General features: G+C 45.1%; 1 protein-coding gene across 2 annotated transcripts; it reads right to left on the reverse strand.

Moving 5' to 3' along the window:
* Positions 1-7: 7 nt before the first annotated feature.
* Positions 8-26,225, reverse strand: ZDHHC15 (zinc finger DHHC-type palmitoyltransferase 15). 2 transcript variants are annotated; one of them, XM_054075345.1, is made up of 12 exons: positions 26,058-26,225; positions 21,348-21,374; positions 17,662-17,678; positions 15,965-16,085; positions 15,053-15,122; positions 14,146-14,178; positions 12,924-13,044; positions 10,882-11,014; positions 9,819-9,945; positions 8,177-8,286; positions 5,330-5,412; positions 8-4,136 (listed from the first exon to the last, which is right to left on the reverse strand). In XM_054075345.1, the coding sequence occupies exons 1-11, from the start codon at positions 26,173-26,175 to the stop codon at positions 5,369-5,371; spliced, it is 921 nt and encodes a 306-aa protein (XP_053931320.1). In that variant the 5' UTR covers positions 26,176-26,225; the 3' UTR covers positions 8-4,136; positions 5,330-5,368. The 2 variants fall into 2 exon arrangements, with proteins under 2 accessions (XP_053931320.1, XP_053931319.1); XM_054075344.1 differs by having other exon boundaries at positions 17,662-17,756.
* Positions 26,226-27,094: the final 869 nt, after the last annotated feature.

Here is a 27,094-nt window from a genome sequence, read left to right on the forward strand (position 1 = left end):
CGTACCGGCGTTTGATACCAGCAGGCATTTCTCTTTAAGCACAATTGCTTAATTTTAAGCAGCCATTTCTTTTTAAGCAGCAAAGATGCTCCGTTTGTCCTTTTTGTGTTTGTTTTTTCGTTGGCTGTTTATTTTTCCCCCTCCTTAACAGAACTCTCGTAACATGTTTTAAGCAGTGGCTGTTTTTACACCACTGCTTAACACCGGAGTTTTACGAACTCTATGGTAAGTCTTGAAACCTCGTACACAAAAAAGATACTTTAAGCAGCATAAAAGCAGAACCAACTTACAGGCTCACACCTGAAATATAGGCTTGTATTTTATTTCACAAGGTTTATATTCCCAACTCAAGCCAGAAAATGAAGGAATGGTACTTTTAGGAGAGGAAAGCAATGCAGGAAGTTGGATCCCACTGCTCTGAGCAAAGCAAGCTGAGCCAGAGGGATGAGAATCACTAACGGGCATCCGACAAACCGTAAGCTTGGTTACAAATAAAATATGTGACACAACTGCTTAAAATGACACCTACTCACCTTCACGGCATCCAAAGAAACAGCACAAACAGCTGGAAGCTGATAATAGTTTAACTATATATTCAGGAGGAAGAGGAAAGATGCTTTCTCTCAAGGGAAAAGGACAATACAACTGCTGTCTGGCAGAGCTCTGCTCGTAATGAGAAAAGCTACTCCACCAAGTGCTTTAACTGATGGGTTCAGAATGAGTTATTTCTGCAAGTAACAAAATAAAAGCTGATAGATTTGGGAAAATATCAATAAAATCAAGGTATTTTCAAGTACTGTGGATCAATTTAAAAAATCTGTACCACAGGAGTCACTGAAATGAAAATGTGACCCTCTGAGTTAATTAGTTCTGGCTTAATAAAGGAGGTCAACAGCACCTCCTTAGCCTGCTAATTCAGGACATTCATGCACAAGCCAGGGAGGCAAACAGTAAATCTGTTCTGTTTGCGTAACGACTACGCGGGAGGCAGTGGGGCCCAATACACCTTCGCACATCATTCTTGATATCGAACTTCGAGGAAAAAAAGGTAACCGTCCCCACCAAGACTTTACATTCATCTGGTGTTACAGACTTCATGCACCAGCTCTGGTAAGAAACGCTGAGTTGTGCTCTCAGTCCACACCAGCGCACAAACTAAAGATCTACAGCTGGTATGGATTTTGCTGAATCACATTTCTGGATTGCCCCAGGAAGGAAACATTCACTGCTGGAGCGCCATTAGGGAGCTCCGCGGTTCCCACTGATGGCAGAACAGTACATGCACGAAGTACAGCTGCGAAAACACACAGGGCAGCATCCTGGTCAGAGGAGGACACTCTCTAGGCCAAAAACATATGGTACCAGCTCAGCGAGAGAACAAAACTGCAGTGCGGTGGGGCTTACAGAGGCAGGACTTGCTGGCCAAGCAGAGGACCAACTGCAGTGCTCTCCCTGGCAACACCAATGTGAGGCTTTCTCAATTAATTAATTTTAAAGAGTACAGCATACCTGAATGTAAACGGGAGAGAAGAGGGAGGGTGGTTGTTAGCAGTCAGTTATTTTGGAGCATTAGTCTAGGCGTGCAGGGATGAGACAGCGGCAGGAATCGCGGCACAGTCCAGCCAGAGCGCTCAGTCTTTCACTCAATAACTTGGAAAAGCTGCTCATAGCAGAGAATTCCTCTCACAAGGGACATGAAATGCATTTGTAAAATGCCAGAATACAAACTCCAAGCGGTGAAAAGCGAGGCAGACCACGCTGCGCCTGGGCTGGACTCACACTCTGTGCCCTGATTTAAGTTCACAAAACCCTGGTTGTGTTCAGCACTTTCAGAGACTCCTGGTGAGCCTCTGCCACCGGCAGCGCCATCTGTCTCTCCAGCCATGTGTGTCACTGCCCGGTGACCATGGGCAGGATTACAGGCAGCATCTGGGGTTGCTGTGCCAGCTGCCGCAACCTCACCGGAATCACCCTGACAGGAACTGGCATTGCGATATGAGCTAATGAACAGGCAGCCAGCAGGGACGCTGCGTGCAGACCCTGTCGGGAGGAATGACCCGGAAAAATGACACGGCTGAACATCCAGCTAAATCCAGAAAGGATACCAGAACCTGCTCGGAAAACTCCATCCATCCCCACGGCCTCAGACACAGTTCTGCGCTGCTGTATCAGCAATACACTTCAGCAGACAGAAGGAAACAAATTCACCAAGTCCTCCTGGTTTTAGACACAAGGAATTTAGAGTTTTAAAAGGCACAAACGGCACCTCTTGGTGCTAAATTCCTGCACATTCCCTATTGTGTTTAGCTGCCAGCTTCCTCTCAAGATCCCCCTCCAGAACACACCTTCCCAGAAATGAGGTGATTAATACCACTGCCACCTGCCCTCACACACAGCCTAAGGTCCACCAGGAGATTTAGTTCACAGATGCAGGGTTGGACTGACAGCAAAAAATGGTTCCAACACTCAGCAACCATTTGTTGACAGAATCACCCAACAGCCGTGGTTAAAGGGGCTGAAGCAGAGCGTTCAGGGTGCTGATACCACTGTGGGGAGAGGAGAGCGTGGCTCACACTCAGCCTTGGGGAGACCACCCTGACTCCTAACGACTGAGCTGACATCGTACAGCGGTCACTGCCCACTCAACACCAGACGAGAGGCTGCTGTATAAAATCCCTGTCCACGGGTTTATACCAGGCAGGTAAATGTCTGCTCTTATGGACAAAATCTCTGCAAGACTCTCTTCCATCATACAAACACATTTCCACTGGTAGCAACAGCAGAGTAAACCCGAGGGAAAAAGGATTTAGGTTGTAGGCAAAGCCTTTGTCACCAACAGACACCGATCAGGTAATTTCTCACAACTTGCACATGTGCTCCCGTAGGCACTGCCAACACAAACGAGCTGAGAAACACAAACCCAGGAGAGAAATGGTAACAAATGATCTTAAAGGCAGATACTGATACTTCAAGCATGCACCTAATGCACAAGTGATGGAGTTGCCAGGTCTGAATCATGCAGATAAAAAAAACACTCGGGTCTAGAAAAAAGCATCTAATCCTGCCGGTGACTTCTCAGTCCTGTTGCACAGAACAAAAGCAGTGAGACGTTCCTTCGACTGCAAACGGAGCCAAATGAAGAAAAAATCCCGTCACCTCTCAGTGCTGAAAAAGCCTTTAAGCCACCAGTCAGCACAATTACTTACAAAGTGTGAAAAAATCCAGTACCTCGCCTGCCTCTTCGCCATTCTGGGGCTTTGTGGAGCGTAAACTGCAAACACTGTTGGAACTAAACTCTCAGTGCACATTTCCAACTCGTGTTTCGAATTTACATCTCCCTTTCTGACTCCACACACACACAAATTTCTGATCCAGGGATGAGTTGTATTTTAGCCCTAGGAATGAATGCAAACTGCACTGTCTAAAGCTCCCTTTTGCATTTTAGGTACCTGCAAGTAGGATTGGGCTTAAAGGGCACTAAAACTCTAAGACAATTACACCCTCCTAAAAAATTTCTCTATAACACCTATGGCCACAATATTCTCAAATCTTGACACTGACAATGTGAATATTCTATTTTCATACACAGCTGCGTGTGTATATATGCTTGTTCTGCATTTTTTCTTTCAACACGCGCCCAACCATCAATTTAGTCCCAGATTTCAGTGGGTCCATCTTCCACTGAGCTGAAGTGACTCAGACAGAACTTTAAACACCATTAGAAAATGCCACTTGTCAGAGAAGGATGGAGAACCAGTCTCAAAATAAATATCACCCCCAAGAATATTATGGCTTGGAAGAATTTAAAAAACTAGAGTCCCTGATGTTTGCAAAATGAAAAGGCCTTCAGAAATGCCCTCACATTGATACATTTTACCTATTTTGAATAAAAAATATATATTATTTATAAAATAAAGAGAGCAGGCCAAAGAAGATTGGCCAGAATCACTCTCTAAAACTGTTTTGTTCACTCCGTAACTTAAACTTATAAAGCCTTGAAATGTCTGGAACCACTCCAGAATGCAGATTCCAATCAGACGGTTCTTTATGATGTTTTCTCATCTTGAAGATCCACTTGATTTCTGCTCCTCTGAAGTCCATGCCAAGAAAAGAGATGCTGACTCCTGAGAAGGAAGCTGAAATTTAAATACAGAAAGTTGTGCAACTAGAAGCACTGATCTAATGAGCAATAGCGGGCTGGCTAGCCTTGACTTTAAGCATCTTTTTAAAGTTATGTAGAACGACAGGGAAAACGCTTTTCTTCGACTGCCTCGGCAGAATGGCAGTATGCGGTCCTCACTATCGATAGGAAAAATACTTTGAGGTTTTTCTTCCCAGCAGGAGAATATGGAATCGCATCTACAATGTGCAACAAGCTCATTTATAACAATCTCAAGCTGCCCCGTTTACGTTGAGAACCAGGCGGTGGGTTCTGGTGCTTTGCCATCCAACAGTTATTCAACACCTGCAGAAAATGGGCAAATTCTACCCAACTGCTCCACCTCCCGCAAGTGGGACAGCAGAGTCCTTTGCGCCTCGCTGTTACACTCCTCTGTGAAAATGTTTCACTAAGACTGAAGAGGATACAGCTCACTGCCCCAGCGCGCCTGTGGGAAACCTGCCCGCCGTCAGGGAACAGATTATAGACCTGCGAACACTCTGGTAGCAGCGTCTTCCCCAAACCACATCATCCCTTGTTATACCCAAGTTTTTCCAGGGTGGGAAAAAAAAGATTGGAAAGTAACAGCTGATGTAGGCATTAGGAGATACTTCCATTTATTCCTAGCTGCAACTCGGCTGTTCTCAGCTTCAGTTTCTTTCAGGGCTGTATATGCACCTTCCCACACCTTTCACGAGTCACTGAACGGACTTCTAGGCTTGTCATTGTACGAGTTAGTGGCAAGAGCCGTTCCTGCCACGTTTACCAGAGGAGCTGCAGGGTCTGTATCCTCCCCTACAAACAGTGCTTTCAGCTCTTGTGTCAACTGTGTCCAGCCCGGGGCCACTGAGCAGCCACTGCTGGTTTTGAGGTTCTCTTAAACAAGGTGGAGAAATACCAAATACCGGTGAAATAGCACCCAGCGTAGCTGCACCCCGTCACTGGCGGGTGGCCTCAGCCCTCCAGTGGGCTCGGAGCCCTGGACAGCAAAGCACTATTACAGCTGCTCTGCTCCGAAGCCAGCGTGAAGGTCTGCGCTCTGCAGCCGTCAGCGTGTTGAACCCAGCGCTGTGGGTTCACCTCTGCGGAAGTCAAAACCTGCCCAACGCCAACCCACCCGTTTCCCTGCAAAGCAGCTGTTTAAAAGGTAGTGACAAAAGCAATACTGACCTTTCTGACCAAGCTTTATTCCAGTGCATTTTCAAACTGCTATGTCTCCCTTTCTATGGCCAGGGATGAAGCTTCACCAGAATCTATAGAACAAATTACAAAGAGTAGTTAGAGGTCAGTAAATCTGGTTTTCTCATTGAGAATATATTTTTCACCAAGTGTGGGAGTAGGTTTTTAAGAATCATTCCAAATAAAAACAGACAACCACTTGGCAGTGCGAACTCAACAGCGGGTTTTAAATGGAGATCACTCTATTACTGGGTTTATCTATTCTATAACTGTGTCACAAGCTTTAAAGTCAGAAAAACAGGTAAGGATCTTTCAGTTTTAATGGAATACTTCAGGCCCTTCTGGTTAGAAAGTTATACTGGTTTACTTCTGTTGTGTAAGATGGAATCTGAGAACACTAAGAGCACTTCGCTTGCTGCTGTCTTACAAAAAAAGGATTGGTGAGCAAACAGGGAAGAATAAAACATCATTTGTGCCTACAATGCAACCTCCTAAATGCCTAAATCACTTACTGCTCAGTGATACACTCAAATTTTCCTCAGCTTCTTGGTTTTTTTGTTACGTACCAAGAAGACAAGCACTATTTCCATTATCAGGTTATTTTCATCTTTATTAGCACAGACATCTATTTTACCATGCAAAATCCAATACATTTATTCAGACGGGGGTTGCAGAGAACCCCTTTATTCTGCAAACCTTTAGGAAAGCACACGATCCGAATGTCAGAGAACTGACAAAAGGATATGTAAGACTTGCTGGCTCTGGGACAGGAGTCACACTGGAATTTCACCACCAACTTTTTACGGAACATCTTTTTTCATCTAACTGATTTAGCAGCTTCAGGCTGATCCACACACAGAACTATACAGGTTTTACTAAATATATTTACTAATTAATTAGTTGAACTGATGCCGATTCCTGCACAGGCACCCATCCATTGTTTCAAAACTTATCATAAGGCACTCATTGATGCAGGGCTTGGCGCTGCTTTAACTGCATGTTTTTCCATCAGACACAATTTAACCACTTAACCTGATGCCTGAAACCCAGAGATGCCAACCCAGTCCTTTGTCTCGGCTTACTGAGCTGGCCCAGGCACTGCTGCACTGTCTGAGCAACCTCTGCTCCCTTCTGACTCCTAAGCAGCTCTCCATTTCCTTCATGGACAGAAATTCAGTCCCTGCAGTCACAACAGACTTCTCTCCTCAAAGGGCTGCTCTGCCAGATCAGTTGGTATCTCAGGACACGAAGCTCCTTTAATGAGACTCCTACAGACCTGAATTTAAATCCAATCCCGTGACTTCAGACACCTGAACCACCTGGAAGGGATCTGCAAGGATGGTCTAAGTTCAACTGCCTGCACATGTCATTTATTTTGTAAGCGTTATGAATGATAGGACTTCATTTAAGCTCCAGAGGCAGATTTGGGGGTCTGATCTGGCCCCAAATCATCTCACTGTCAAGCGTTCTCATATTTTAGAATTCATTTTTTATTCAAAGAATTTATAAATTGTAAGAGTTGGAAGAAGTTCTGACTCATTCCTACAGGAGATATTTTAAGCATCATAAAGAATACATAAAGAGGCCATATTTTGTTGTTTTTAAAGCCAGTCTGTGTTACCTTAGAACTGCTAAAACATATAGAAGAGACTAGAAGAACGCTACTGTTCTAACACACAAATACAAACTAATTAAAGCAGTTAATCTGAAGAAAAACTGAAATTAGCCCCTTCAGCCTGTTGACAAGATCCTGGAGACTGTATCTTCTCAGCAGTATGTGAGGTGTGCCTTGGAAAACACAGACTGTTGGTTTTGCAGCAGAACTTGAGCAAATGGCTGCAGGTCAGACGTAACCAGACTGAGCAGCAAACACCGCGCTGTTAGGGTTAAAGAGCTCATGACATTGTACACTGTGCACATACAAAAGTGTACGCACAAATGGTTTCTGTTACCCGCTTTCCCCTAGACTACAGTCTTCCTGACAGGTTCCCAACAGACACTGTGCCCATACGGCTAAAATGTGCACCTGGAAAGGGAACAGTCAGCAAAGTTTTGAAAACGACTCTGAGGCAGCGAAGAGCGTGACTGTGCGAATCGTCTCTGAGCAATAAGGCAGTGATATTTGGTTCTCCAAGGATACTTGCTTGATCCACTAATTATAATAACCTGAGAATGAATTAACACTTTCACCATTCTTAAAGGGAAAACAAGAGTGAGACGATATTTCTTCTAGAAGGAGCCTGTGGATGGCATCTTTGCTCCACAGGAAAAAACATGGGCACTTGCTAAACATACTGACAGGACTTTTGAACCCTCAGACATGGTAATGTGGGTCTCTGACATGAACCCTGACATCCTGAGACAGACTGAATTCTCCAGAGACCACAGCTAGCTTGGAGATAAACGTGCCAGGTAAAAAAATCAAGTTCAAACAGAAGAACCATAGAATAGTTTGGGTGGGAAGGGACCTTAAAGATCATCCACTTCCAACCCCCTGCTGTAGGCAGGGACACCTCCCACTGGATCAGGTGCTCAAAGCCCCATCCAACCTGGCCTCGAACACCTCCAGGGGTGGTGTTACACATAAATACATCCAGTCTGTGAAATCTCAATAGCTCTCCACAATTTCTAACCTTTCAGTTAATTTACTTGTAAGTAAAAAGCTACTAAAAAAAAAGAGTTGACTCCACAGTAGGGCTTATTTTCAGTCTGCATTCTGCACTCAACTCAGAGCTGCCCAATGACTTAGCCAACACAATTTTTAAACTTGAATAGCTCTTATAATTTGTCCATAGTCACTGTAGTCAAGACACAACTTTTCCTTTAATGTTGCCTTACCGTAAGGCTCTCCATCTATTCCATCATTTTCCCATTGCTCTTCATTTGCTAGGAGAGGATTCTGAGCTTCACTCAAAGCTCTCATTGGGAAAAAATGCCCATTGCCCTGGCTGCATGGAAAAAGGCAGAGAAAGAGAGTGTAAAAATCAGCAAGTGACTCTGGGGGATGACCATTTCGCTTGGATACACAAAAAAAATGAAGAAAATATAATTTATGGAGAGCTAGAAGTGAAGGGGGAACTAAGGAGAACATTTATGTAGAAGGAGCCATTTATATTGTAGGTATAGATTTTACTAATTTATACCATAGATTCTTCAGGACAGAAAATACATTTCCGTGTTTGAATGATACCCAAAAGAAAATGGCCTCAGTCTGAGTCAGATGTCACTGAAAGACAAATACAAGATCTGCTTTCCTGTGACCTAAACCTATACACCAAATAGGGGTGGGACCACCAAACCCACTCTGCAGAGATCTAAAATTGCAAAAGCTTTTCTTGCTTTCCAACTGCCCAAACAGAAATGGTATCTAGGTATCAAACAGGATTGAGTATGTTCAGATTCACGTAGTGTGAACTACCATAGTTAGCAGTAGATGCTCCAGCTTGGGCTGCACCGTGCTGTATTCCCTAACACCCAGCAGCACAGACAGAGAACTGTGAACCAGCTGAAGTGCCTTTTTCCTCTCACCATTTGTCTGTGTGCAAGGAAAATAACCTGAGGGCTCTCCCTGCGATGATGGCACACACCAGTAACGCCTTGGACTGGCACTTCAGTGCTGCCTTTCATTAACAGACAGGCTCTCTGTGCTGATCTGTTCCCTTTAGCTGGACTTCAGAGTGGGAAACGGATGGCAGTGGGGATGCAGCTGGACCTTACACTTACACATTGTTACTTGAAAGAATGGTGAGCTGCTGTGCCAGAAAGTTATTTTAAGTTGTGCCCAATTACTAAAGGGATTACATTTCAGCGTACTTCACTACTGGTCTGCCAAAACAACGTTTCCCCCTACATTTAGAAACGTAAGCTCTGTCTCAGGCCAACGAGTCTGACAGGTGAAAACAGTGCCTGTAACACCAACCTACCCACATGCAACAGGAGTCCAGGTAGAAAGTTGAAACACTCTCTGCAGTACTATCAGCCCTCAACAACCTCTCCCTTCCAGACTTCTGGTGAACAGGATTAGCACAGATGAGGTTTGTTGGTGTATTTAGAATCATAGAATCATTAAGGTTGGAAAAGACCTCTACACTCATCCAGTCCAACCACCAGCCCAGGCCCCTCATGCCTGCTAAACCATGCCCCCAAGTGCCACGCCGACACACTTTTTGAACCTCTCCAGGGATGGAGACTCCACCACTGCTTGGGCAGCCTCTGCCAGGGCTTCACCACTCTTTCAGTAATGAAGTTTTTTCTCAATAGCCAATCTAAACCTCCCCTGCTGCAACTTGAGGCCATTTCCTCTCATCCTATCGCCTGTCACTTGGGAGAAGACCAGCACCCACCTCACTACAGCCTCCTTTCAGGATGTTTACAACCAGGGACAACAGTCCCAGGCACACAACAACAGTCTCAACACGAGGGGTACCGGACATTTCAGTTAAGTGTATCAGCTTTTAACACTGATTTGATCATCACTTACCTAGAGGCAATAGGTAGTAACCAGAGCTTTTTTTCTTCTCCAAACACTTGCTGAAGATTCTTCACAAAGCCGAGATTGAATCCATTTTTATCTGGGCCATTTTGAAACACCGGAGCCGAGAAAGCCTCTACGTGTAAATGCAGATTCGGTGAAAAAAAAAATGAAAATCAAAGCCTATGAACTAGCATCACAAAGATACAAAGTCCGAAAATAATATTGTTTTTATTTCACAAGCCTTTCAAACTGAAGACAGGAATTCGGTCTGGCACCTGAAGTGGATGGAGCAGTCAAACTGAATCACAAGCAGTTTGGTTCACCTAGAGAACAGCGTTAAAAGACCACCGCGTGACACTCATTGAAATCCAGTCAGTAGAGATCTCTAAGTTAAAACTGTGTAGAATTAAGTAGGTTGTTCTTCAATGCTTATTGCAGAAACGGCTCTGGAGATTTAAATTGCCTCGTTCATTAATGATATAATGAAGAGCCATTGGGAACAAACATATGCAAATCATCCATCCACTATGGTGAGACATAAAATTAATAAAAGAGAGAGGGGAGGAGAACCTGGAGTGCACTAGAACAATTTTATCTGCCTTCTAAGCTGCTGTTGTTCTGGGATAGATGAGCTTCAGTGCCCCCTGAAATTAGTTTTAAAGTTAAGAAAACATAAAAATTCTGAACATTTGCTCAAACCCTTGATAGTGTGTGCTTTCTTATAAAACTGTATCCGAAAAGCTTTAAAAGATTACTAATGTTTGTCTGAGGAAAGACAAAAGCTATACTCATTTCACAGAAAATGTAGTTACACACATACATAACAGCTGTATAATTGGACTTTTACACTTTAAGACTCTCATTTCCCTAACAAAGCTTTTGTCACACCAGCTAATAAATGCAGCTCATTTGAGGTGACAAATTTCTGCAGGATTGTGCCAAGATCTGAAATCCTCTTTCCTCCAGAAAACATAAGGAACGTATGGAAGCAGAACATAAACGCATTTTTTACCTTCTTACAGCACTTTTAGTGTATCTTGCTTAAAGAAGTAAGACACAAAAGTCTTACCTAAAGTAGATCTGTTTCTACTGACGAGCCAGCAATGGTAGCCAAATAGAAACATGAGGCTTACGAAGAACATGACTGCCACGAAGAGCAGGAAAAGGACATGAAATTTTGAACGTCCATTAGTCAGTTCACCCTGGAAAGAAAAGCAACATAGAGCAAGTGATAAGAACAAATAAAAGCTGGAAATTCTTATTAGAGAGAAGAAAGAAATCCTCTAAAACCCCCGTATGAGGTTTTCAAAGTTGTGCACACAAAAGTCACACCTCACTATAGAAAGCAAGAGGAGACAAAGAAACGATCAGGGGCTTGCTGCTAACTTTGCGCAGGTAATAGAGCCGGTAGTCAGGACTTCCCACCAGGGCACAAGAGACACCCTATTCACGCAGGGAATAAGGAGGCACAAACTCCCGAAGCCCTGCTGATGTTCTCCTGAGTTGCCTGTGCATATATTAAAATTCTGCTCCTCTTGCAATCGAGGGCATGCCAAGAAATCCTGGCTCCATAGCTACAGCAATCAGGTAGTGTTAGAACTGAACACAGACGGCTTGGAAAAGTTTAAAAGCCAAGCAGGATCTTAGGAGCAGAAGAAACACTTCTTTCCTTTGACAGTAGAAGACTCAAGTGCCAGAGATCCTCATAAGTGTACATCTGCAGATAGGCTGTGGGGACCTCAGAATAAAAAACACCCCTCAGCCTCTGCACGCCCCATATCGCACCCAGATAGCTCAAGTCTCTGTGCCTTTCTCAGTCTAAGAAACAATTCCAGCTAGTGTCCCATGAGCATCTCAGGAGGCATCTTGGGTAAGTGATTAGGCAGCAAAAGAACAGAAAGTTAGGATAATAAACGAATGCACAGCAAAGTCATGTTACTTAAACACAGCCATACCAAGTTAGCAGCAGAGGGCACATAAAGAGGTGGAGGCAAAAGGCCGGTCTCTTACTGGAGCCGTCAGTTGGCATTGCTTGCATATGAATGACAATCGATAACTGAGCAAGAAGCATACTTGATTTGATTCCAGTCAACTTTTAAATTGAGAAAGGAGTCACATGGGGATTAAGTTTTGCGACCTTTTCTTTTCATAAATATGTATAGATCAGTGCCAAGATGTCACGCTTTGATTCCAGAGGAGAGAAGGGAGCAGATACTCTTCAAGAAATTAGGATTTTGGAAACCATCAGCTGCAGTGAACAGCAGGGTAGCAACCCCAGGATCTGCACTCCATGCCTTCCCCTGTTTGCTCTCTTCTCCAAGTACAAGAGGCCTAATCATCAAGATACCAACCTAGAGAACGCTGAAAAAAAACATGCCAGGCAGTTCAGGAGGCAGCAGAGAAGCAAATCACCCACCACCAACTGATGGCTTACTGACTGAAATACAGAGGGGACATTCTTGTAGCCGCTTCAAAAGCATCAACTGCTGACAGCTAAGAATTGCTGCTTAGAGGAGAATTATTGTATTTGCTTAATCAGTAGAAGCTTCTCTTTTCCAAGGATGGCAATATGGCCAGACAGGAGCTGTGTTTGGAGTTGGGAGGATTCACCACATTTATGCCTAACCTAACTCAAGCAGCATTTGTCCCCCGGTAACACCTAACTTCAGCGGCAGGAGTCAAGACATACTTGAACGTACATTGAAAAACCACCAAAACATTTCTGTTAAGAGCAGTCCTGGGCTTTCTTTCAGTGAAGTATGTCTTGTTTTGAATGTTCTGAGTTTTCCAAACTCAGAAACTTCTGCTAAGTTTCCAAAGACTCCAAGACACACGCAAGGACAGGGAAAGGACAGAACTTCTCTGCCAGGAGCTAACTTTACAGCTGGACATTCCCAAAGTCTAGCTGCTTCTTGCTTTGTGCATTTCAGACACATAATGGGTGTTACACCCCCCCAAATGATTCTGTGATTCTACTCGAAAGAAGGGCAGAGGAAAGCACCTTACAGACGGAACGCAGACCCTCATTGACTGAAAGCAAAAATGTACCAAGAGTGACTAAACCCCACCAGACTCACAGGATATGAAAAGTAACCAAATTTCACAACTTACTGTCCAATACTTAATGAAATACTTGAAGACTGTTGCAGCAATATACAAGCAATACAACAAAGAATAGGCTAAGAACAGTAGAAAGAATTTGTAGTTAGAAAATCCAATGCAGTTATTCACCCTGGAGAACAAAAGCAAAGTTGCAGTCAGGATATGTACAGCACACAGGTGTAACACAATGAGCACAATGAGGTTTGGTTTTATTAAGCCTCTGGCTCCCAGAACACAATTTTGCCAACACAGAGCTCCCCTGGGAGGTCATAATGAAACACAACAGGAGTCTCTGTGCTTCTCCCTTGACTCCTTGCCATGCCAATTCAGAGGCCAGCGCGCGGGTTTGAGATCACTTTTAAAGTTGGTACCACTGGTAAATTTGTCACAGAGGCAGGTGCCGATAACTGCTGCCTGTGTCCTGCCTGCACAGGGAATCAGAGCCAGGATTTCTGTGTTACTTTAGTCACTCGCAAAACTCAGAAGCCAGATTCACCTCTGCTTGTTTGCTTACACACAAACCAAATAAAACCAAATTGGATTTTAATTCTCCATGCACTGGACAACTCTAAAAAGCAACAAGGGAACAGACAAACAGTAGGCATTTGTCTCAAAACCCAGTTTGGAAAATCCTCCACAATTAAGGGCTACGGGGAGGTTCGAGTGGGGAAATGATTGTGTTGCTTCTGATTTCGGAAGTCTGTCTTTTTTTAAAAGAGGGGAGTTTAAGAAATTTAGTGGCAGCAATTCACAAAAAGTACAAAGCTGAATACCTCCATGCACTGTTCTACACAAACTGTGGGACCATGCACAGGGCAGGCAGCATTTCAGAACGAATCTGCATGCAAATATCATTGGAAACAATCACCAACCGCATACTGATAGTATATATACCCAAACAATTGTATATATCCTATATATACTCCAAAATTAAAGGGTAAGTTGAACTCTCCTTAAAATTTGCATAATAATGAACTAATGGATTAGCAGTTCGGTTTTACATGAGAGCGATCTAACTGTTTTTACACATAGTTTATGGAACAAACGTGGATGATCTGTCTGTCAGAATATCCAACAGTACAGGCAATTTCACCACGTAATTATATTATAGATTTCCCAACGTAGAGAGGCATGGTCTAAAATGAGAGGCATACAGACACCTCTCCGTGGAAGAAATGTATTTAAACAGCCTCTCTTTTCAGAAAGCTACAAACCGGTATCAAGGACGTACCACGGGCAGTGATGATCCATTTTTAACACACATCTGCAAAAGGAGACAAAAGAAAAAAGGAAGATTTTTATATGGTACTGAATTGCCGACTGCAAGTCAACAGCAAAAGCCTCTGTGGGTTCTATGAGTTTTCTACATGACACAAACTCCAGATGATGCCATCCCTCTGAATTTTTTAAGGTAGGTATGATTTAAGAATGAAGATTTATTACTTTTCCAAGCTCAGCCAATGTCCAATGTCTCCGCAAGATAAAAATAATGAAAATGAATTCTGCCCTTAGAGGGCTGGCACCTTCTCCACATCACCACAGGGCAAATCCTGGAATACTATAAAAATTCTAAAAAAAAAAAAAAAAAAAAAAAAATCTCTTATTTAATTTTCTCCAGTCTGGGTAAATCAGTTAATTTTCACTAGCTGGCCTGCTTTAGAATCATGGAATGGTTTGGGTTGGAAGGGACCTCAAAGCCCATCTGGTTTCATCCCCTGCCATGGGCAGGATCATCTATCTACCACCGGATCACATTGCTCTAAGCCCCATCCAACCTGGCCTTGAACACCTCCAGGGATGGGGCAGCCACCACTGCTCTGGGCAAGCTGGGCCAGGGCCTCCCCACCCTCAGCGTGAAGAATTTCTTCCTAATGTCTAATCTAAATAGTCCCCCTTCCAATTTAAAGCAACTTAGTACTGATCCACCTGTAGGTGTGGGAACTGCAAACACTTAAGGGCAACAACCAGCAGAAATGCAAATACTGATCCTGTCCCACATGGACACGCATCGCTGCCTGCTGCTGGAACAGAGGTACATGGGTACCATTGTGTCTAAAAAGAAAGGTGAAGCACCAGCCCCTACACAGGATGCAGTGAGGACTCTATTAACATCAGTAAGAAACAGCCTGGTAACTTACACAGCACAAACAGAGCAATGGTGACAGCGATCAGGTTTTATCAGCTGGCATCTGTCACAGAAGCGAATACCTGCAATTAAAGACACGTTAATACCAAGGAACAGAAAAGTGATCTTTTTTCACTTTAGTTAATATTCTGCTCAATTCTAACTGTTCACATCCTCTCCTCTAGCAAGTCAGGAGATGAGGGCACATGCAGCCGAGTTGTGCTGCCAGGTCACGATTAGATGGGCAACAGTCACTATTCTTTGGGAGATGTGCAGATGGGGGAACGACCCTCAATGCACAGCACACACCCAGCTCCAGAAGGATAAAACAAAACCACACATGCCCTCTGGCTTCCACATCGACTCAGACTTTAACCACCTCCCATTTAGGTAACTGCTGAAACAGAGTTTGTTACTTCAGAGTTCCTTGGCTGTCTGACAGAAACCAACAGGTCAGAGCCTTCAAGATGAACACAAATTGTTTTGAAGTTTGGAAAGGAAAGCAGTATGCATTTAATCACAGAACAAGGTCCAAAAATTCTGTTCAGAGTTATCTCCTCCACATCTAAGCTGGGTTCCATCTTCAGTAACAGCAACTACAGATTCTGTCATTCTGTTACTGTTATTGTACAGAGCGCAGACAACCTAAGTCAGGTTTTGAGCTCTAAGTACGAGGGGCAGCACATCACTTCTCAAAGGCAGCACCTGGAACTCCACTGAAAAACAGAAGCGTTCAAGGCTGTTTTGGTTTGTCAAACATAAAACCTGAGAAAGCCATGAAAATTACTCGCACAAGAGTTATCCAGTGCACGCTATGGCATGAGGAGTGCCCTGCTGGTTGGCAGTATTGTCTGGATCATCAGCACATGCTACGTTAGTGTGCTTGGTTAGACTTCAGAGATACAAAGCACTCTGCCCAGCTGACCTCCGCTCCCCGTTCTGGTATACACTGGCAGCTTCCTGGCAATTTCGGCGAGGATCTGCCTCTGCACCTCTGGCCTTTCTTCATTTTCATAGCGCTCTTGGTCAGCGTAGGACATGTGGTACTAGAAGCAGAAGGCAGGGGAGGAACAGTTACCAGTGGGCAGCAGAGATGATATTGCAAATACAGGCAAGTTTGGAAACACTTTTATCTCCCGCTTCTTCTAATGAGATTAATCTAATGTGAAAATGTGTGCGTTAAGAAAACAAAGATAGTAAGTGCTGGACAGCCAGAATACTACACGTGACACTCACAAGAAATGCAGAAGTGAAATTAAGGATCACAAACCAACATAGTGCAATTGCAATGACTGCTGCCTTGGATTGCTGTTATTCATGTTTAACATTATTAACCATGACAAGGACCCTTTCAGCACCATCTTTGTGAGCAAGAACCTGTCCCCAGGCACAGTTCTGTATTTCGAAAACTGAGAGTAGTTGTTATTTATACACTTACATTCTTGAAATTAGGATCCGATTACAGTCATGGATATTTGAAGTGTCACACAAACATCACCCTCATTCTACTGCTGCAAACATGGGTTTTATTAACTCATTTGAAGAGATAAAACAAAATACAAAAAAACTCTCGCCAATCTGAGCAATGTGAAAAAGTAAATACTTGGTAGAAAAAGAACTGAAACAAATGTCTGCCTCTGACTGACCTGTGGTCAAACCACTAAATCACATTCTTGTCCTAAAAAAAGCCACCTACATTAAAAAAAACAATATGTTTCATGAAACAATCTACTTTTGTCACAGTGAAGCCCATTTTCTCTTTACTGTGGTACCTTGCTAGCTTTCTCTTTCATAGCTGCTGGCCAGGCAAGGAGAAGGACTGGAGCTCCTGGAGCCCTGCGTGTACCTGGCACCACATGAACAGCCACACGCTGTGCACACAGCCGGCCCTCACTGCCGCAGACACACAATAGCAGAACCTCAGTGTGTGCAAATAGATGAGGATTCTTCTATCCCTCACTATCACGAGAAAGAGTCTGACAAGTGCAGCACACTTAATCACTACAAAGAGGCCAACTCCAGCTGTAAAGGGCACCCAGCAGAGTGGACAATGCTGGACTTGCTGAAAACAAAAACTGAAGGCTCTGTCAGAGACTCCAGTAAGGCTCTGTCAGAGAAGCTCCTCGGGATTTACCCTGTAACTTGTTAAATGCTTAGAGATCACAGAATCATCTAATAGTTTGGGTTGGGAGGGACCTCTAAAGCTCATCCAGTTCCAGCCCCCCTGCCACAGGCAGGGACACCTCACACTAGATCAGGCTGCCCAAGGCCCCAACTAACCTGGCCTTGAACACCTCCAGGGATGGGGCCACCAATGACGCTATAAATATGTAAGCTAATAATCATCGGTCCTATTACTCTCATCATGAGAAATCCTTTCAGATCCTGTCACACCTGCAAAGGCAGCTTTAACAGTTAGCTCCATCTCTGATTGAAATCATGCTCTTTGGGGAAGATTGTCAGAACGGTAAGTTACTCAGTTTCTCTGTGGACAACTCAAGGTCACTTTCTACCTCTTTAGGAAATCTCATCAGTTGTCCAGATAACTGGATTGAAGGATTTTTGAGTTCTCTTTAGTATCTCTTTCATCCTGCAATGAATGAAAAGTGTTTGGACTCTTACCTTTTTGGCTGGCTGCACTGGGAGAGTAAAAATAGACTTCCAGTACGTCCACACAAAGAGCACAAAGAGAATATGGAATATTATAAGATAGACCACTAAAAAACAAAAACAAACAAAAAACAGAAGCAGAACAATGACTTCTTAAGCAAATGTTTCATTCATGATGGGATAATTCTAATCTTTCACAACAATGACAAAAAAAGTAAGATTTCCAGTACCGCAAGACAGCTAAACCTCATGGCCAAAGGGTGGGTAGAATTCCAGCGACCTGTGGCTGCAGTTAGGGATTACCCATCTCACAAACCTCCCCTTCTCCACCCAACTGGATTCCACTGGTGAGGAAGAACACAGCTACCAGAGCCTTCATCTACAGGGCTGGTGACAAATGTGCATCACTGGGCATGACAGGATTCCTGTCTCTTCCACATATCCCAGACAGAGGCAAAGCAGAACTGGCTGGTGCTGAGCAGCGTAACGGTTAATAATGCAGTACTCCAGCACCTCCAAATTGGGGTTCAGTTGCTATTAAATGCACATGGAATCACAGTACCGTATTATCAGCATAATGTTCACTCCTGCAGTGTGTTCTTCACCACCTGGAGAGCTCAGAGTAATAATGTGCTCTAGCAGTGCTCTACATCACCAGAAAAAGTCAACTCTCTTACTTAACATCTTTTAGATTTGCCACAGTTCATACAATAAAATAAATCAGGAAAGCTTCCCTCAGATTGAGCAAACAGGTCAAGAATTGTAGTCCACTGGACACAGCATTATCATATGAAATCCAGTGCATGTCAGAGTCATCTTATTTCAATATTCAAACTTATTCCAAACCCTTTGGCCACAAGCAGGCACACTGTGATTCAGAAAGCCAAAGGACAGCCATCCTTCAGTTACATAAACCGCTTGATTATCCTTTCTTTAGTACTCGCCTCGCTAAGACATTATTAAACAGCTATGAGACCGTTTTATTTTATCACGTCATGTAATCATAATAAGAATCTCCTTTTCCCTGTTTCGTTTACACCTCAAATTCTAGCAAACTAAGACTAAAGTAACAACTACCAGTGGAAAGAAAAGCCTAAAATCCAAACGCTTCCTAACTTCTCAGGCCAGACTGACTGTGAAAATGGAATTGGTAAAACAGCCAACTGCAGCTTTGAGTAGTTCTAATGAGTTGGCAAACGATCTGATAGCCTCACCAGAATGTGATGAGTGCTCTGTGAATCAATGGTGCCTCATCATTCAGCTCTTAAGTTGCTGGAGATGTTATCCTTACACCACATGCAGGTGGAGCTCAGTCATTTTTAAATTAACAGGTGTGGAGATAAATCTTGCAACAGGTTTAACCTTGTGATAAAGCAGTAGCAGTGTGTTAGAGGAAGCTGACCTGGAGATGCACTAATAGATTAGGCAGCTAACAACCTTCTGCTGCTGAATACTCATTAACATCCTGCTTTCACTAGTTTCTCTGTACATTTCTGTTTTCAGACTGCTCTCTAGTGGAAAGAGAATGTACTTGATGCAGCAATCTGGAGGATCTTTAAAGTATCTGCTGGCATTGTTCTTCATGGAACTATTTGCCAGCTGAAAACCATTACAGCTCCTTCTTTCACAACCCTGGAAGAAGAAATGAAGTTAAGAGGCCATCTGTATTAGTCAAACACCTCCAAAGCTCTTCCAGGAAAGAGAAGGAGGAATATTAATAGGTTGCTGCAAAAATAATTGCCATTTTTTGTCATTGTAAACTGTGATACTTATTTTGGATTAAACTTTTATTTAACTGTGGTCATCATTTTAAAGCACAAAATTCACTCTACTTATTTGTGCTAATTGTTTTGTTTCTACTGTTTACTCTTGTTTATATTATGCTGCCAAATTAAAGATGGAAAAAAAGCAAATTAGAGTGATTTTGTTTCGAAGTTCAAAAGGAGGCACAAAGCAGTGGACACTGCTGCAATATCATCCAAACATTTGGCCAAGGGACCATCAGCAAACCAACAGGTCAACATTTATTCCAAAAATTCTGTAATGGGAATGAGGGCCTTGAAGATGAGGCGGGTCACAGGCATCCTTCTGCAATTGATGACAACCAAGGACCGGTATTGAAGCAGACCCACAACAACGTGAAAGGCTGCAGGACTCAGTGTTAACAATTCAATAGTTGTTTGACATTTGCACCAAACTGAACACAAAAAATTCCGCAAGTCGGTGCTGCCCGAGCTGAATGAAAATCAAACAAATCACCATCATGAAGTCATGAAGCCTGCTCTGTGCTTCTTTTGAGCAACAAAACCAATTTGTTCCTTGACCAAATTGTGATATGCAACAGAAAATGGATTCTGTATGACAACCGATGGGGTTCCATGCAGCGGCTGAACTGAGGGAAAGTACCAAAAGACCTCCCCAAACCAAAGCCACATCAAAAGGTTATGGTCACTGTTTGGTGGTTGGCAAGTGGGATCATCCACTACAACATCTTAAATGCTGATGAAACCATCACAGCAGAGATGTAGGGCCAGGGAGTTGACAAAATCCACCCAGAACTGCAACATTTCCATCCAACATTGGTCAATCGAAAAAGACCACAATGCCTGACCACAGGTCTCACAAATGACTCTGCAGATGCTTCATGAACTGGGCTACGACACTTGACCTCACCCATATGGCTCACCAGGCCCCTCTCCTACCCATTACCACATTTTTAGGCATCTCAAGAACTTCCTCCATGAGGTGGTTTTTTCCACAGCCAAGCAGCAGCTCAAAACACCTGTGAAGAATTTATCAGTTCCAGGACTCCACAATTCTATGCTACCGGAATAAACAGACTTGTGTCTTGCAGGCAAAAATGTGTAAATTCTAATGGTTCTTATTTCAATTAGTAATTTTTATTCTAAGCTGAGATGTACAGCTTTAAAGCAGATTGCTAAAAAATGGCAATTATTTTTGCCGCAGCCTAATAAAACAGCCACTAACCCCTTATTCTTAGAACACCACTGTGGCCTCCAACAACGTACCGGTGGAAACAGTCCCATCAAATAATCCTGCTGCTCTGCCCGACTCATTCAGCAACCTCACGATACTGCATCTGGGACCTCAGAGAAATGTCTGTCATCCCGTACTAGAAATCAAGCTGAGAAGTGCTTGAGCCAAATAATAATGAGACAGAAGCTTTGGCTCTAACTGATCTGTGGAGGTAACTGGAAGTTACTGTGCCAGACAAAAAGTCTTTTGCAAAAGCCTGCCTACAAAAAACATTAAAAATAGCTTTAACAGAAAGATCAATTAGAACAGTGGAAAAATCCAGGCAGGGCACAGATCAGAACCAGTCTTTTCTGTTTATCTTGTAAAATCAGCTCTGAAAACGTAACACACAAAGGTGCGTGGGTGTGTACAGCCAGACATACGCAGTTCTTTCTGCAAGAGTAAAAGAGATCAAAGCTTCTTCCTTTTCTTCTGCTTATGCTGTGACTAAGCAGGGGTGTTTCCCAATACTTCCAGAAGCAACACCGTGTCAAACAACACAGGCTGCGTACTTCATGAATGCGTAATTACAGGGAGGAGACACTGGCGGAATAGGTAAGTTAAAAATATTGATGGAAAGCATTTTTGATATTTTAACTAGAACACCCGTGAATCTTTGTTCCCAAGGACTGAGCGTCAAACAACAAACCGAATGCACATACCTTTTTCCACAGGGTTGCTCAGGGTCACTGAAAAAGAAAAAAACAAACATGTCTACTAAGCAAATAGGATTCCCAGAAATGCTGGTGACAAATAGTGTTTTGATTTGAAATACAGCCATTTCAGGGAAAAATTTTCAAATTCAACAGACAAAAAGAGAGCCCACAGCCTAGCAGCAAATCAAAAGCACCCACAGCTATTCCTTATTTACTCACACAAATGACACCCACGACAAGATGCTCAATGACTGTTACTTATGCTGTATTTTCTCTTGTTATAAAACATATTCAGTACATTTGTACATTAGAAATATGACAAAAATAATCCACTGGCGACAGCAATGTGCCAAGATTATCTGAGCTCCTCTAGCAACTGTCCAAGCAGCACCTCTGCACCTGAACCTAAAAGCAGGCACTTATAGCCTGCTTTGTGCTCATCTCCAGGAGGTCTTGATCCTCCACAGCCCTGCCCCAAAGCACTTCTCCATCAGCATCAACAAGAAATGACAAAATGCCTTGGCTGTGGCCTAGTCAGCAACAGAGGATGCACTGCAATGACTCAACTACTTGTACATTTCCTACTCCCAGAGTCTTTACAATAGGGACAACAGTCCCTGTTGACAGAAGCACTGAGAGCAGCCAGCAAAGGGAACACAGCTCAATGTCTGCTTCTACTTGTTATTGTAAAAGCCAGTATGCAAGTTAAACAGAAAAGATAGACATCTTTCTTCAACGGAAAACAGAGCAGTTCTGTGATATCCTGACAGATTTAGATCAGATCTTCAGAAGAAACGTCTTCCTGTGAGGGTGGTGAGGCCCTGGCCCAGGTTGCCCAGGGAAGCTGCGGCTGCCCCATCCCTGGAGGTGTCCAAGGCCAGGTTGGATGAGGCTTGGTGCCCCTGACCCAGTGGGAGGTGTCCCTGTCCATGGCAGGAGGTGGAACTGGATGAGCTTTAAGCTCCCTTTCAACTCAAACTATCCTATGAATACTGCCTGGAAGACAAAGATTGTTCACGGGGTGGGAGCCCCTTATATCGAGTCCATAGTCTTCAATATGAAGACTGGTTGCAACTGAAATGCATTGCTCCTTGGAAGAATAGAGGAAGGAAGGAAACGAGTGGCCACAGATCATCTCCTATAGGCACAGTATCTTGCAAAACCAAGATAATATTGCTGGAAGACTCAAAGATTTGAGAGATTGCTCATATCAGCAGTGGCCCCTTCACCAGCTCTGCTAGAGTGCACAGAAAAGGAAGCGATTGAGGGATTGGAGCCTTTGACTTCCAGCCTACAGACAGAGACTCTACTCTTCAAGTCTCACTCAATTGTCTTAATTGAATAACAAGCTTGGAAAATGTTAATCAGAGCAGGAACCAAGAGGTCCTGAAGTAGCTTTTCTTTAAACCATGCTACCCAACAATTTTAATCTGCAAGCTCAATGATACGCAAGAACATAGATGATAAAAGAGACCAAATACTTGCCGTGTCTCTCCACACTCAATTTCAGATGAATGAGACTGTAAGGAAACCTTCAGTTTTTCCTTTGGTTTGCTGCAAATCAAACTATGAAGAGCACGTCAGCTTTCCACAAGCACCGCTTGGTTTCCTCTTGAAGCACGCTGCACTGGCAGCATGACCTTGCTAAGGGTTTTACTTGAGAAAAGAGCGAACTTCTAAATAAATATTATATAAAAGGTTTTATAGCAGGACACCGGGTCATCATTCTCACTGTGGCAGCCACCAACCAAGCATGAATCACAGAACCATAGAATGTCCTGAGTTGGAAGGGACCCACAAGGATCATCCAGTCCAACTCCTGTTCCTGCACAACCCCAACATTCACACACACTGAGGGCCTCGGCCAAATGCTTCTGGATCATTGTCAGGTTCAGCGCTGGGCCTGCTTCCTTGAGGAGCTGTTTCAGCATTCCACGACCGTCTCGGGGAAGAACCTTTTCCTAATGTCCAACCTAACCCTCCCCTGGCACATCTTCCTGCCATTCCCTTGGCTCCTGTCATCGGTGGCCAGAGAGAAGAGCTCAGTGCCTGCTCTTCCTCCCCTGGTGAGGAAGCTGCAGAGCGCGATGAGGTCTCCAATCAGTCTCCTCTTCTCCAGGCTGAGCAGACCAAGTAACTTCAGCAGCTCTTCACATGGCTTCCCCTCTGGACCCTTCCCCAATTTCATGCTCTCCTGTGGACACTCTCCAGTAGCTTTAGATCCTTCTCATCTTGTGGGGCCCTAAACTGTAGTCAAGGCCTCCTCTGGAGTCTGACTTGTTTGCCATACCAGTCACAGGAAGTTTAGAACCCAGTACCATGAAATACCCCTAGGACATCACCCCCACACTAGTCTCCATCCTCAGCAATCTGCACAACCAAAGCTGAAAATCAAGAATCCAAACAGAGCAGCTGTTCACACGCCTGCAGCGGCTGAAATGGCAACACACAATGGAAATCGGACAAAAAGAGAAGCCAACACATAAAGCCTTTCTACGTTAGAGATCTGGAAGACAGATAACCTCCTAAGAGCTGGTTTTCAAGTAACTGCCTATGCCAACATTTAATGTTTGAACCCTACAATAATTCATTTAGTAATTTCAGCTTCTGGATGGACAACCTACACACACACACACAAATACAATGAGAGATGGGGTGAAAAACAGACAGGTGTGGGCAAAGGAGCATGTGTAAGCCTTGATTCCAGGCAGAGTCCTATCTCACAGGTGCATGGAGACTATTGGAATTACCCAGTGTTAAACGTTACTGAGTCTGCACAGCCCTGCAAACAAAGTCCATTTCAAAATCCTGACAGCATTTCAGGAAAACAGGCTACATTTTTGTCATACGGTCTGACTGACAGTTGCATGCACCTTGGAGACACGGTTCCACCTGTATTCTTGAAAGAAACAGACCACAATCTCAGAGATGGAATAAAATGTCAGGAAATATTTGGGGATCTAACCTCACTGCCAATTAACACAGACCAAAGAAGTCTCCATCGAGAAAAAGCAATAGGTCCTACTGCATTTGCAATCCCAACAAAACTTTGACTTAAGTCGGCTGTGCAGTACCAGAGGGCAGCTCTCTTCACAGAAATGTCTCAAGCTGACATTCTGAGAACTCTGCCTTCTTTTATCTGGCTTACCCTGCAGAGAAAGAGCCTCATGCTCCTTCTCACAATTTCAAGAGTCCAGCTTTTCTCTCCATCTCCACCAGACCTAGTGATCTTTTCCTCTAGTAACAGGTTTCTGCACATACACTAAACAAAAACACAATAAAAGCAAGAAAGTTTGCAACTTACTATATAGTTAAATCACTACAGTAAGCTGTACAATCAATAGCCAGTACTGAAAATTTCCTTTCTAAAATCTAGTGTTTTCCATGGTACTGTACCAAGTTATCTGACTCATGAGCGTGATTTAATCACAGCATGGTTTGGTTTATAGGGGACCTCAAAGCCCATTCAGTTCCAAGCCCCTGCCATGGGCAAGGACACTTCCCACTGGATCAGAGGGCTCAGAGCCCCACCCAACCTGGCCCTGAACACCTCTGGGGATGGGGCAGTCATATATGTAACCTATTTTTTTTCCCTTTTCAGAATGTTTAAAAATAGCTGCAACGCAGAGCATACACTGGGTTTTGTAACTGACACCAAAACTCACAGCAGCCCATTAGCATGTGGCAAGAGTATGGCCTTTCCCTGCGAGTATAGATCTCCCTTGTCTCCACAGATGTCACTTCCTCAGCTGCCAGCAGGACAGACATGGACTCAGGACTAAGCAGAAGCCCCCACACCGTGCCAGCCCAGCTAGGATACAAATCACGGAATCACAGAATGTCCTGAGTTTAAAGGCACCCACAAGGATCATCCCTCCCCAATTAATCCCATCAAGGACCTGGCAAATAATAAAGCATTTCTTGCTGTCCACCCGCTCCCTTTCGGGTGCAGCCGCCACAGTGGCAGAGCATGGCGGGACCCGGGGCGGCTGTGGGGTTGTAGTGAGCGGTGCCTGAGCAGCACCCACGGAAAGGACAGGAAAAAGAGCGCGGGAAGGGGAGTGGGGGTGAAAGAGGGGAGGAAGACTGGGGGAATGAAGGGAGGAAGAGGGGCAGAAGAGAGGAAGAAGGAGCAGGAAAAAGAGGAGAAGAAGAGGGGGAGGAGAGGGGGGAGAGGGGGAGGAGAGGGGGGAAGGGGGGGAGAGGGGGGAGAGGGGGGAGAGGGGGGGGGAGGGGGAGGGAGGGGGAGAGGGGGAGGGGGGAGAGGGGGAGGGGGGAGAGGGGGAGGGAGGGAGAGGGGGAAGAGGGGGAGGGAGGGAGGAAGGGAGGGGGGAGAGGGAGAAGAAGAGGGGGGAGAGGGAGAAGAAGAGGGGGGAGAGGGAGAAGAAGAGGGGGGAGAGGGAGAAGAAGAGGGGGAGAGGGGGAGGAAGAGGGGGGAGAGGAGGAGGAAGAGAGGGGAGAGGAGGAGGAAGAGAGGGGAGAGGAGGAGGAGAGGGGGAGAGGAGGAGGACAAGGAGGAGAGGGGGAGAGGAGGAGGAAGAGGGGGAGAGGAGGAGGAAGAGGGGGGGAGAGGGGGAGAAGAGAGGGCCTTTCCCGCCCCGGCGCTGGCTCGGAGCTCCCCGCTCGGAGCTGCCCGCCCGGGCCCGCCGCGGCCCGAGGAGCCCCCCCAGCCCGGGATCCCGGCCGAGCCCCCGCCGCGCCGCCCCCGCCGCTCACCGAGGCACAGCTCGCAGACGTAGGCGTAGTAGGACCAGAGCACGACGAGGGCGATGATGAGCACGGGCAGCCAGGCGAAGGCGCGCTGGCAGCACCGCAGCCCCCGCGACACCGCCATGCTGCTCGGCCAGCGGCTCCGCGGCCTGGTGGGGGCGATCGGCGATCGGCTGAGCGGCCCGGAGCGCAGCACCGCCCCCTGGCGGGCAGCGACCGCCCCGCCCGGCTCAGCCCGAGCCCCGGCTGCCCTCGCTCCCAGCGGCCCCGAGCCTCGGCTCCCCCGGGTCCCAGCGCAGCCTTGGGCGTCCCTGGGGATCATAGAATCATAGAACGGTTTGGGTTGGAAGGGACCTTAAAGGCCATCCAGTTCCAACTCCCTGCCGTGGGCAGGGACATCCCAGTGGCTCAGGCTGCCCAAGGCCCATCCAACCTGGCCCTGAAAGGATCCAGCGCTTCTAAAGGGGTTCGGGGCCACCGACATCACAGCCGGGAGGTGGTCATGAATCGGAGAACCGTAGACTCATTTAGTTTGGTAAAAACCTCTCAGATCATCAAGTCCATCCTGTCTCCTCTCCACCATCCAAGCAACGAAACAGAACAAGCTGCTGTCGCGAAGCAGATTTGCCTGCATGAAATAGACTTGAGACCCTCCTAGAATCCTCAGCTACGCGGGCACGAGGCACAGCCGCTCGTGACTTGCCCTGACTGGAGTTCATCTGGGCTGTTCACACTGGGGGACCCATCCCTGGCACACCTGATGCCTCGTCTCCAACAGAAACACCACAGGAGAGCCCACATTCTCTTCCACAGCAGCATCCCTGTTCACATGTGTAATGAATGTCTTTTCTCTGCATTCTGACTGATTAATCTTAATACTAAAAGCTCTGAGGCTGTGGAGAGACCTTAGAGCAGCTTCCAGTGCTTAGAGGGGCTCCAGGAAAGCTGGGGAGGGGCTCTGGATCAGGGAGTGCAGAGACAGGATGAGGGGAAGGGTTTTCAGGTGAAAGGGGGGAGATTGAGGTGATGCGCTTTAAAGTCCC

Source organism: Cuculus canorus, chromosome 10, assembly GCF_017976375.1.
Source record: "Cuculus canorus isolate bCucCan1 chromosome 10, bCucCan1.pri, whole genome shotgun sequence".
NCBI classification, from domain to species: Eukaryota; Metazoa; Chordata; class Aves; order Cuculiformes; family Cuculidae; genus Cuculus; species Cuculus canorus.

Coding starts and splice junctions, on each gene's coding strand:
- ZDHHC15 (XM_054075344.1), bottom strand. CDS start 26,175: ATGGCGGTGTCGCGGGGGCTGCGGTGCTGCCAGCGCGCCTTCGCCTGG. Junction 14,179..15,052: donor CATTGCTCTGTTTGTGCTGT/GTAAGTTACCAG, acceptor CTCCTTTTGCAG/ATGTGTGTTAAAAATGGATC. Junction 11,015..12,923: donor ATTTCATTAAGTATTGGACA/GTAAGTTGTGAA, acceptor TTTTCTTTCCAG/GGTGAACTGACTAATGGACG.